The sequence below is a fragment of the Lissotriton vulgaris genome, chromosome 5 (genome assembly GCF_964263255.1).
Source record: "Lissotriton vulgaris chromosome 5, aLisVul1.2, whole genome shotgun sequence".
Lineage (NCBI taxonomy): Eukaryota > Metazoa > Chordata > Amphibia > Caudata > Salamandridae > Lissotriton > Lissotriton vulgaris.
In genome coordinates this window covers 1505650453-1505662892 of record NC_141693.1, presented here as the reverse complement: position 1 = coordinate 1505662892, position 12440 = coordinate 1505650453, and the positions used below count along the sequence as shown (strand labels likewise).

The 12440-nt window shown below is 43.2% G+C and overlaps 1 protein-coding gene across 2 annotated transcripts in view; it reads left to right on the top strand.

Annotated features, from left to right (window-relative positions):
• The window catches only part of TFEB (transcription factor EB), a 242387-nt gene that overhangs the window by 203046 nt on the left and 26901 nt on the right, over positions 1 to 12440 (top strand). For both annotated transcript variants that reach the window (XM_086923535.1, XM_086923534.1), the window contains exons 2-3: positions 2830 to 3070; positions 6491 to 6748. In XM_086923535.1, the coding sequence (XP_086779661.1) occupies positions 2873 to 3070; positions 6491 to 6748 (456 nt within the window). In that variant the 5' untranslated portion in view covers positions 2830 to 2872. The remainder of the gene's footprint in view (positions 1 to 2829; positions 3071 to 6490; positions 6749 to 12440) is intronic.

Below are 12440 nucleotides of genomic sequence, written 5' to 3'. Positions count from 1 at the left end.
TCCTGGAGTACGGACGCATTTCTTTTGTTCTTCCACTGCTCATTTTTCAGATGTTACTTTTTTCTTTGTGTTTAAACCCTCTACAAGAATGTGTGTGTTTTCCAGCTGCCTCCCTCATGTATTTGTTCTAGGTTGCTTAATTGGTCACACACAGTCAGCATGGTAAAATATCTTAGAGGGTTAAGGTATCTTCTGCTGAGATCTTTGTCCAGCAATTTTCAGGTGATAATAATGGTAAGATAACTCTAGTTGGTAATGCATTTGCTGGAGACATCTGTGTTTTGTCTAGTCACAGTTTTGGGTCATCATAAAGCAACAGAGGGTTAATGTGCCTGCTGCAAAGCACAATCTGTAACGTTTAGATCCCACATTTGTATTTTATGTCGATAGCGTACTTCGTTACTGCTTTTGGTACAGAAATCATTTTGTTACTTGCAATTCATAAGTTGCAATCCTTCTAATATAGCACAATGTGCTAAAAAGGAACTCTATGCAAATTGCAAGCCATACATTTAGAACTTTACTTTTTCCCCTCAATATTTCGTGTTGTAAGATTTTAAAAAAATTGTTATGTTGGGTAATAATAAAGTCTTATTAGCACAGACAACTTCAGCCACTGTGTTACGTTTAAACTCTTGACTTTGTGTATTTCCAAACATAGCATTCTTAACGTATAGTGCCTACCGAAATTGATGTGTGACTCCTACATACATCATTCTTATGTAAAGTTTTTTGTGTATTAATTTACAAATGTGTATGTTTCTTCTTCTCTGTATACTATGTGTGTAATGTAAAGCACCCTGATACCCTTTATTGCAATGAGTAGTGCTATGTAAGAAAATAAATAATTAAATTGATTAGTAAGTACTAAATAACCGTTATTAGTGTATTTACTCTTACAAACAGACATTCTGACAGTGCATGTATATCTCTTTCATATAAAGGGATTGAACAATGTTAAAAACCTACCTCTAATTCATAGTTTCTCTTAGGCATTTGTAAAGTGATAACAAAGTGAGTGCCTTTGCTGTCCTCGATTACATTGGGATATAAGTGTCAGGGTGCTGATAGCTCCCACGCAAGATGAAACTCAATAAAAGGAGGGCATATGGCACTTTAAGTGAGGCATTTGTGTTGGGTCGTGTTCTGTCCATTTTCTGTTCACTGGCTTTCAGAATTGCAATGGCTCTTCAGATGAACACGTCTTCCCCACAGGCAGGTCCTAAGCATGCACATGGCAGCAAGTCCGATTCCTTTCTTCAGCTTTGAAGTTGAACGGTGCAAATATGCGACAATAGTGAGTGGGAATGCCCTATAATGTTGAAATCAATGTTTGTTCCAGAAAAGCAACTGAAAAAGGACTACTGCAGTCTTATCTGCGTCATGTTTGCACTTTTTCTGTAATCCTAATCTGCCAAATTGGCAGCATTTGATAGTCACTTGAGGTCAGAGACTGCAACCTTACCCTTTGCCCTTGCGTAAAGTTTACCATAATAGCATCAAACTAAGTCCGCTCAAGGGCTCTGAATGTTTTGGTTACGTTTCAAATTGTTTGGCGAGTGCATATATGTACTCTACAATTTTATTCAGTAATTAATTTTAGTGGCTATTTTTAGCTAAATGCACCTTTGGCCTATTTACGTGAATTTTTCTTTCTAGACAACTATGTATTGTTCCTAGAGCTATAGAATCAAATTTGTCTGCAACAACATTTGTATATAGTGTGTGATTCGGTAACATAACATAAGAGAAGAGACCCATTCTATATAAAGGTGGATGTGGATTTGGAAGGAAAAAAAACTCCGGTTAATTTGAGACAAGTGCTCCCTTAACACTCAATTATGTAAGCCATTAAACAACAATGGCTGTAGTCATGAGTGTTTCATCCTAGTTGTCATATAGGGTGTTTGGACAAAATATTGTAGAAAAAACATTATGTGGACAAAATATCGTGTCAAGAATATCGAGGGCAAAAATATTGTGAATTTAAATTTCTATGAGCAAGCAACGTTTTACTACACTTAACTCCACGTACATGTGCCTTGGCGATATATAGATCTTAAATGCACATAGATGTGGCGTTAAGAATGGTAAATCTATACTTACCTATTTGCACTTACTTTCTCCATATTTTGGTACTTGATATTTTTGACACAATGTTCTGTCCACACCATGTTTTGGCCAGATATCTTGTCAGACGACCATCATATAGTTAGAAGTGTTTCGTTATAGTTGTCATATAGTCATAAATGTTTCGTCCATCATTTTTTTTTACCCCAAATCCAGGATTTTCGAAACCTTTGTAAGGAAAAACAGTACTTGTTGGACAACTCTGTTTACGTTAAAAATTATAAAAATCATTACCTGGCACTAGTATTGTGTCAAATTCAAATATTTTCATACGGATATAACATATGCTTTCAACGTACATTAATGGCATCAGAATACGAGGATATAGCAAAAGTCACAGAGGGCAAATTGTTACAAAAGCCACTGCTGCTAGGTCTATGTACTAAAGTATGTGTATTCATTAAAAGGGCTTAGTGTAAACGAAAGGAAAACATGCCCTGTACTATAAACCCCCTTAATGTAAGTGCAACATTCGCAAGCATATACCTACCAACACGGTTCACTTGCTTGTACTGATAATTTATTCACCAATGTGAACAATGCGAAACTTCGAATGCTGCTAAATCAACTGCAAGTGGGTCCCCAATAGAATCGTCATATGTTGCTTCCAGTGTGATGTAATAGAGGATATGTTTATGACCCTTGCACAAGGTCCAGTGGGAGAGTTTGCATTCCATTAATGGTGTCTTTCTTTTATAGACTGTGCACACCTAGGCCAAAGCAACCCATTCCCACCTGCACCATGGCGTCCCGGATCGGGCTGAGGATGCAGTTAATGCGCGAGCAGGCTCAGCAGGAGGAGCAGCGGGAGCGCATGCAGATGCAGCAGCAGATGCACTACCTGCAGCAGCAACATCATGTGCCCATGGCATCGTCACCTGCAATCAGCACTCCGATCAACTACCAGGCACCGCCGCCTGTGCCTGTGGAGATCCTCAAGGTGACTGCCCTAGTGCTGCTCTGGAGTCTCTCTGGACAGTCAACTATTTTCTGATCTCTCTGCTAGCCTTTCTCATCTATCCTTTTTTTTTTTACTTGAAATTTTCTATAAAATTGACTTCATGCACTGCAGGGTATTCGTAGTACTATACTAAGAGCATCACAATGATAAGTAGTCGCAGGAGGGGGCACGATAATCAAAAAGGCTGCAGCATTATATTTAAGGGAAGATGCATGGGAAGGTGCAAGTTGTGGTGTAGTGAACAATGGGGGCTGGTAGGATGTTCAAGTGAGCTGTAGGGTGCCAGGAACTTCTTGTGATTTTCAAAGTTATAAGTAGGCTGTGGGGTTTTAGGTTTAAACCTATAATAACTGATAAAACCCCACTGAAAGAGAAATAGCCCTCACCAGTGAAAACATATAAACACTGAAAAAACACCTGAACAACCACAAGCTAAATGCCATTCGAAGAAAGGAAAAAGAGAATGAAAGAGTCATTTTTACTTCCTGAAGGGGCCAATACAATGTAACTTTGTGATACAAACTAGCAGTAAGAAAGACTGGGTTAACATTATTCTGCTTGAATTGTGTTGTTTAGGGATGCCACTAAAATATTGTTTCTTCCTTTTGCTTATTTCAGTTTTGTGGTCTTCGGTCGAAAGATGCAGGGTTTAGAAGCATGTTTTAGGTCTTATTTAATTATGTTCTAAACTGTAGAGAATCAGGAAATATCAAAATCATATTTGATATTTTGACTGCGTTTGATTTTTTCACTGATAGGTAAAATGGCTAGTTTCATAAGAATCTTTCCTAATATGTGTCTTCACATTTACCCACAGAGAATGGATAAAACCCCTTAATACATCAGCCCCCAGTTTCTAGTGGGTCAGTATTGATAGTAAGTGAATTGTCAATGCCTCAGGCTTTAACCATTCAATGCAAGGTATAATGACAAGTATATGTAAAAAGAGCGCTATCACTAAGCATCTGGGATAGTAGTGAAAATATTACACCAGACTTTTGGAAAACATGGAACGCAGTGTCACTTGGAATGCTCTGCAAAAAAGCTTCCTTCTAAGTTCAACAAAGATTGGAGTGATATTGTTTGTATTTGCAGTGATTCAGCTACATATATGAAAAAGGTGTGTGATGACCGGTCTAAATTGATACCTGAGCTGAAGTGATTCCCTGTAAGAGATCCTTGCCACTTGTTAGATGGTATGCTGAAAGCATCTTAATAATCTTCAGAGTTAATGAGGGATGCTATTGACTTTTTAGTCCATTTTGGTGCATTGTTTTCTTATACACAGGAACTAAAACGTAAATATTTATAATTTTGTGCTTTGTGTGGCATCAACTAAAGTATCATCCCAACTGTGTTTCTTAGCTGATAGTACTAACTCCAAGGGGCTATGAATGCTATATTATCCATGTGGCAACCAATTACAGAATTTTTGCTGAGTGATGATGCCAAAGGGAAGAAATGTGAGGATCTTTGGTCGCAAATTGATAGTGATGTGAAAAAAAAGTACACTGTACTGCATTCTTAGATTTTTACAGAAAAACAGAACTGCTGTAGTGGACATAATAAAAAAACTAGAGTCTGAAAAAACCCTTGTCTGCCAAGTGTTCAACATAATTGGTGTAGATGTGAAACATCTCTTTGACACCTTTAGTGACTTTGGCACTGCAACATGTTCCATGTTAGAGTGCTTGCCACTTGGTAAACAAAGCAATGTTGAAGAGCAATTCAGGAGCATTTATTTTTGCAATTTATGAGAAATGGAGTGCAATGATTTATAGAAATGTTCCTTCACCACCAATGGCATTTGAAGTCAATGAAACCTCACTGTGATACTCTGTACAAGTTCTACATCCCTTCAGTGAAGGGTAATTTCCTCCATAGTTTCAAAAGTGCTGCTTCATTTTTGACCTCTTAAATAACTCTGAGGGCATAAGCGCCCAGCTCAACGAAAATGTTGCAGAACCTGCCTTGAGAATTGCAATCTTCAAGTGCACCAGTATTGGCATGGGAAGCTATGTCAGAGGCCAGAGTTAACAAATTGTGTACTGGCTGTTTAGACATTGCCCGTCCCAAGTGCCAATTTTGAGAGGGTCTTTTCACAGAAGTTCACATGGGAAAGAAAGAGCGAGCACAGATGACCAAAGACTCACTGAAGACCTATTGTGTGGTGTACTACAATAAGTTTAATTTGCAAAAATGTATTTGGACCTCATATACACTCTACGTACACTGTCTATATACCATGTGCTATCAGTGCAGAAAGCAAGCAATAATAAAAGCAAAATGTTCCATAAACACCGGAAAAACACTTTTTCCGTTGTTTTTAGTGGTGCGCAAATGTGTAACCACTGATAACAACTGTTTTTTGAAGGTATTGAAATCTCTTGAAAACACTGAAAAAACCCCACCAGAATTTACCAAAAATAGAAACTGAAAACAGGAAAGCCTAGTTATAAGGTAAGTAGGAAGTTGTTTTTGGGAAACTTGCAGATTGGAGTGGCATGTTTCTTGGCTGAAAGTGAGCCAAATGCTGTCCAGAATGCTGGTAAATATATGCAGAGGGCTTTTTTGGTGAATTTTACTGGTTTGCAGTGTTGCTTGGGAGCATCTTGGAGCCTGGTGAGTGTTTGGGTTTCTGGTAAAGTGGGGTGCTCTTATCTTCAAGCTAATTTGTATTTCAGTGGAGAGCAGTGTGGGTAGTGGTAGCCAGTTTTATCTGGATTATGGATTCTAGTAGAAAACGGTGAAAGGTGTGTACGTACGAGGCAGTGCTCTGAGAGCTCAAGGGAAGCTGATCAGGGCAGTGTAGGAGTAGTTTAGCAACTTGAGACGGTGTAGCCAACATAGTCCTTTCTTCTTTCCATCTGTCTTAACTGCTTTCCTTCCTTCCTCACTATCATTTGCTATTCCCTTCTATTACTGACTTCTCTTACCTTACTCTACCTCTTACTCGATTTCATCTTTCCTAGGTATTTTCTTCCATTTCTTTTTCCAATGGGGTTTCCTTGGTCCTTTTCTTGCTCTCATCTTGTTTTAAACTGTTTACCTTAAAATACATAGGTTTCAGTCATCATTAGTTTTTTTGCATTGCTTTAAATATCGTGACTCTGCTTTAAAGACCATCTTGCCCTTCTTTCTTAATCTGTTGTTTATAAATGTCAACACTGTATCTCCTTCCTTTTTTAAATATTGCATTCACCATTGCGTCCTTCTTTGCTCCCTCTCTATTACATTTTTAGTTCTTCTGTGCTTTCTTTCCTGGATCTCTTTTTCCTTCTTATCTGTTATCACCTTTAATTTTATCCTACATCTGCCCGTAGTCCTTTCTCACCTTAGCCCTTCTCCATTCTTCTATCATTTCTTCCAACACTCTTGAATTTATTTCTCATCTCATAGGTGCAGTCTCACCTGGAGAATCCAACTACCTACCATCTGCAGCAGTCCCGGGACAAAAAGGTTAGGGACTTTTTGTCCGATACATATGGGAACAAGTTTGCATCCCATGTGAGTTCCTTGAGGCCTTCACCGAAACCACCCACTGCCCCGGTCTCGCCTGGAGGGAGAAGCAGCCGAGTGATCTCATCCTCAACTGGCAATAGCACCCCCAACAGTCCCATGGCAATGCTGAACATCTGTTCCAACCCGGAGAGAGAGGTAAGGAGCAACAGCCAGGGCAAGAGGGTGTGTGATGGGCAACAAGGGTGGCACGGAGAGTATGGGTTGAGAGTGGGCAGGAAGCATCTACAAGAACACAAGAGGGTGTGTGATGGGCAACAAGGGTGGTTCAGAGAGCAGGCGTTGAGAGTGAGCAGGAAGCATCTACAAGAACACAAGAGGGTGTGTGATGGGCAACAAGGGTGGCACGGAGAGCAACGGTTGAGAGTGGGCAGGAAGCATCTACAAAAACACAAGAGGGTGTGTGATGGGCAACAAGGGTGGCACGGAGAGCATGGGTTGAGAGTGGGCAGGAAGCATCTACAAGAACACAAGAGGGTGTGTGATGGGCAACAAGGGTGGCACGGAGAGCAACGGTTGAGAGTGGGCAGGAAGCATCTACAAGAACACAAGAGGGTGTGTGATGAGCAACAAGGGTGGCACGGAGAGCATGGGTGGAGAGTGGGCAGGAAGCATCTACAAAAACACAAGAAGGTGTGTGATGGGCAACAAGGGTGGCACGGAGAGCAACGGTTGAGAGTGGGCAGGAAGCATCTACAAGAACACAAGAGGGTGTGTGATGGGCAACAAGGGTGGCACGGAGAGCATAGGTTGAGAGTGGGCAGGAAGCATCTACAAGAACACAAGAGGGTGTGTGATGGGCAACAAGGGTGGCACGGAGAGCATAGGTTGAGAGTGGGCAGGAAGCATCTACAAGAACACAAGAGGGTGTGTGATGGGCAACAAGGGTGGCACGGAGAGCAACGGTTGAGAGTGGGCAGGAAGCATCTACAAGAACACAAGAGGGTGTGTGATGGGCAACAAGGGTGGCACGGAGAGTATGGGTTGAGAGTGGGCAGGAAGCATCTACAAGAACACAAGAGGGTGTGTGATGGGCAACAAGGGTGGCACGGAGAGCATGGGTTGAGAGTGGGCAGGAAGCATCTACAAGAACACAAGAGGGTGTGTGATGGGCAACAAGGGTGGCACGGAGAGCAACGGTTGAGAGTGGGCAGGAAGCATCTACAAGAACACAAGAGGGTGTGTGATGAGCAACAAGGGTGGCACGGAGAGCATGGGTGGAGAGTGGGCAGGAAGCATCTACAAAAACACAAGAGGGTGTGTGATGGGCAACAAGGGTGGCACGGAGAGCAACGGTTGAGAGTGGGCAGGAAGCATCTACAAGAACACAAGAGGGTGTGTGATGGGCAACAAGGGTGGCACGGAGAGCATAGGTTGAGAGTGGGCAGGAAGCATCTACAAGAACACAAGAGGGTGTGTGATGGGCAACAAGGGTGGCACGGAGAGCATAGGTTGAGAGTGGGCAGGAAGCATCTACAAGAACACAAGAGGGTGTGTGATGGGCAACAAGGGTGGCACGGAGAGCAACGGTTGAGAGTGGGCAGGAAGCATCTACAAGAACACAAGAGGGTGTGTGATGAGCAACAAGGGTGGCACGGAGAGCATGGGTGGAGAGTGGGCAGGAAGCATCTACAAAAACACAAGAGGGTGTGTGATGGGCAACAAGGGTGGCACGGAGAGCAACGGTTGAGAGTGGGCAGGAAGCATCTACAAGAACACAAGAGGGTGTGTGATGGGCAACAAGGGTGGCACGGAGAGCATAGGTTGAGAGTGGGCAGGAAGCATCTACAAGAACACAAGAGGGTGTGTGATGGGCAACAAGGGTGGCACGGAGAGCATAGGTTGAGAGTGGGCAGGAAGCATCTACAAGAACACAAGAGGGTGTGTGATGGGCAACAAGGGTGGCACGGAGAGCATAGGTTGAGAGTGGGCAGGAAGCATCTACAAGAACACAAGAGGGTGTGTGATGGGCAACAAGGGTGGCACGGAGAGTATGGGTTGAGAGTGGGCAGGAAGCATCTACAAGAACACAAGAGGGTGTGTGATGGGCAACAAGGGTGGCACGGAGAGCATGGGTTGAGAGTGGGCAGGAAGCATCTACAAGAACACAAGAGGGTGTGTGATGGGCAACAAGGGTGGCACGGAGAGCAACGGTTGAGAGTGGGCAGGAAGCATCTACAAGAACACAAGAGGGTGTGTGATGAGCAACAAGGGTGGCACGGAGAGCATGGGTGGAGAGTGGGCAGGAAGCATCTACAAAAACACAAGAGGGTGTGTGATGGGCAACAAGGGTGGCACGGAGAGCAACGGTTGAGAGTGGGCAGGAAGCATCTACAAGAACACAAGAGGGTGTGTGATGGGCAACAAGGGTGGCACGGAGAGCATAGGTTGAGAGTGGGCAGGAAGCATCTACAAGAACACAAGAGGGTGTGTGATGGGCAACAAGGGTGGCACGGAGAGCATAGGTTGAGAGTGGGCAGGAAGCATCTACAAGAACACAAGAGGGTGTGTGATGGGTAACAAGGGTGGCACGGAGAGTATGGGTTGAGAGTGGGCAGGAAGCATCTTCAAGAACACAAGAGGGTGTGTGATGAGCAACAAGGGTGGCACGGAGAGCATGGGTTAAGAGTGGGCAGGAAGCATCTACAAAAACACAAGAGAGTTTGTGATGGGCAACAAGGGTGGCACGGAGAGCATGGGTGGAGTGTGGGCAGGAAGCATCTACAAAAACACAAGAGAGTTTGTGATGGGCAACAAGGGTGGCACGGAGAGCATTGGTGGAGTGTGGGCAGGAAGCATCTACAAAAACACAAGAGAGTTTGTGATGGGCAACAAGGGTGGCACGGAGAGCATGGGTTGAGAGTGGGCAGGAAGCATCTACAAGAACACAAGAGGGTGTGTGATGAGCAACAAGGGTGGCACGGAGAGCATGGGTTGAGAGTGGGCAGGAAGCATCTACAAGAACACAAGAGGGTGTGTGATGGGCAACAAGGGTGGCACGGAGAGCATGGGTGGAGTGTGGGCAGGAAGCATCTACAAGAACACATTTGAAGACCAACAGCCAACTTGTAACTCACAACCGTCACCAATGACAAAAGACACCGAGAAATCCTAAAACTTTGTAAATATTTGAAGCCAAGCAGGGCCAGCACCAGAGTTCCTATATGGAAAGCTTGTTTTATAGGATGTGGACTTCTAAAGCAGGTCAGAATGGATAGGTAGAAGCCTTGGGGGTGTAGTGCAAGGCATTGTGGGTTTAATACAAGGGAGAGAAGAGCTACAGTATAATATATAGTATAATGCTTTCTAGTAGTTTTCTAAACTAGAAAACTCATCTCACAATCTGAGCAAAGGAAGAGGTGGCAAAGTTGTTTACTGTCATAAGCAGGTATAACCCGCTTGGGGAGACGGCCATTTGGTAACAACTGTATAGAGACTTCTGTGGCGATCACTGTTGCGGAGCTCTTCTGCAACAACTGCATAAGCAAGAACCACATAACAGGCTAGGTAGCCTATGAACCTCAACAGGATCCAGAAACTGGGATATAAACAGTAAATGTTAATAAATAACAAACGTGGAAACATTTACCACCAATTGCCTAGCAAGAAACGCATGCATCCCAGGCTTGAAAAGCAAAAAGGGAAGCACACAAATTACAGAGCAGATAGGTCTAATTTAAGAGGCAACATGTCTTCAAGGAAATTGTGTTTCGAGTGTGAGACTTTGACTAGCTGCATAGAGGTTGCTCTCACTGTATATGCGCTAAAGAAAATGTATTTGACTTTGATTGTCTTTGCCTCCAGAGTTTTGAGGTCAAACCTTGAATTAATGGCCTTTTGGTCCAGGGCTATTTGTGTGCATTTTAGGAATGGCAGATCCCTGGCTTATCATGAGTAGTACAGAGCAGGGTCTTGCAGCTGTTGATAGTTGAACAGTGGCTTTGGTTGGAACTGTAGGACTTGCACCAGAATGGATATAAAACGTTTAACAGAAAGTGTAAAATGAATCATGTGAGTGTTAGAAAGAGGAGAGTTCACTGTCTGAAGGTGACATCCCGTTCTCCGAAACAGTGACTAGGCTTTCCAAAGCCCGCTTCAGAGACCAGTGAGTCATGGATCCCTCCCCTTGAGAATTAATGTATCTAAAATGGTTACCTTTTTATACCCCTTGGCCTCACAATCACCCAGTGGTAGCAGTTTTAAAACAGGTTCATCTTTGGACCATTCACAAGTTTATTTTTAACACCAGAAACTTGCCCAGCAGCCATGGCTTAGCAGGCCACAAAACACTGGTTCCATATTCCTGCTGCCTAGATCCTCAGGCGGCGCCTGATGCTGGGCTCAGTCAATATTTGCACTGCAAAAAGAAGTCATTAGAATATGTTGCCTCTCATCAGTGAAGTTGTTTCGGTTGTTCCTGGTGTTTCAGGTGGGAGGTCTTGACAAGACATGTCAGAGGCCCATTTCTCACCGCTCCACATAATCGCTGTGACAGATGACGAGTCAAACCTACACTGAGTTGTTTATTGCACATAGAAAAGTTCCTACTTCCACATAAAGGCTGACCATATCTCTGTGGCTGTGTATACTCACAGTCTAACAGAGCTGGCCATTCCCCGAATATTGTGACTCATGAAGGTCATTTCCTCTTAGGTTTCTCCTGACTCATTTCCAATGTTGTCTGTTTGTCCTGGTTGAGACTGCAGAACAGCAGTCCCTTCTTCGTACCTCCTAGTTCTCATCCAGATTTAATCTGTTTTGGTCCATTCCAATCCTCGCTGTCTCTCTTTCTGTCTTTCACAGATTGCATTTTTAAATTAGGTCTTCTTCTTCATTAAGTTAATTTCTTCTTCACTCTCAACCTGGTCGTCTACTTCTCCAAAATCTGTCGCCTCCACCTTGTGTGCTGTCCAGTTTTCTTTATCAGTGCTCACTTGTTTCCTGACTCCTTTGGACACAATGGAGTAACATAGTGTGCATTATAGGTAACACAAATGAAATAGCTTTGTAATCCAGCACAGTCGGAAAAACATGCCAGATAGTTCAGCATCTCAGCAACAATCATTGCATCAAACCTACAAAGATTCCACTCCTCAGGAAACTTCCAATATTCAGATAGTTAGACAAGTGTTTCATCATTTGAAAACTGGAAGTTATTTTCTTAAAGCTTTTTTCACATTGAATAAATTTGATTTAGTATCTCAGTTTATCAAGCTATACTGATTGCGTAAACGTGTATTTCTGCAGCCTGATTCCGAATAAGAATTTCTTGAAAACCGTTCTGTGTAAAAATATCAAGTTGGGTCGAAAGCATTATGGTACAGTGTCCTCTGACAACCTACTTATCTTTTTAATGTTCTGGTAGACCTGCTATAGTTTCATGTACAGAAGAGACCAGTTATGAGTCTCCTGGCGTGTGCTGTGTGTGATTGTGGCACATTGTTAAACAGGGTCCTGGACTCCGCTGGGACTCTTGGAACCACCCAAAGCATTGAACCTTTTTGCTGTGCCCGTGCTCAGGCTACAGCTATGCTAATGGTTTGGGCAGTAGGTACAAGTAGTGACAAATGCCTTGTACCAGATTGGGTAGATTGACTTCCAGCTCTCTGTGGTAAAAGCTGTGTAGCAGGTCATAACTGAGTAGATTTGAGGCGATTTCTCTAGTGCTGGTCCCCCCGCCTAAGAACTATCCATTTAATTGAAAAGGGATTTGGGGAGACAGATTGGGAGAAATGTGAATAGAAGAGTAGCAAAGGTGTGAATTATCTTTGATGGGGCGAGCCTACTCATGACTGACATGGGTAGGGCGAGCCAAAACTGAACGGCGCGA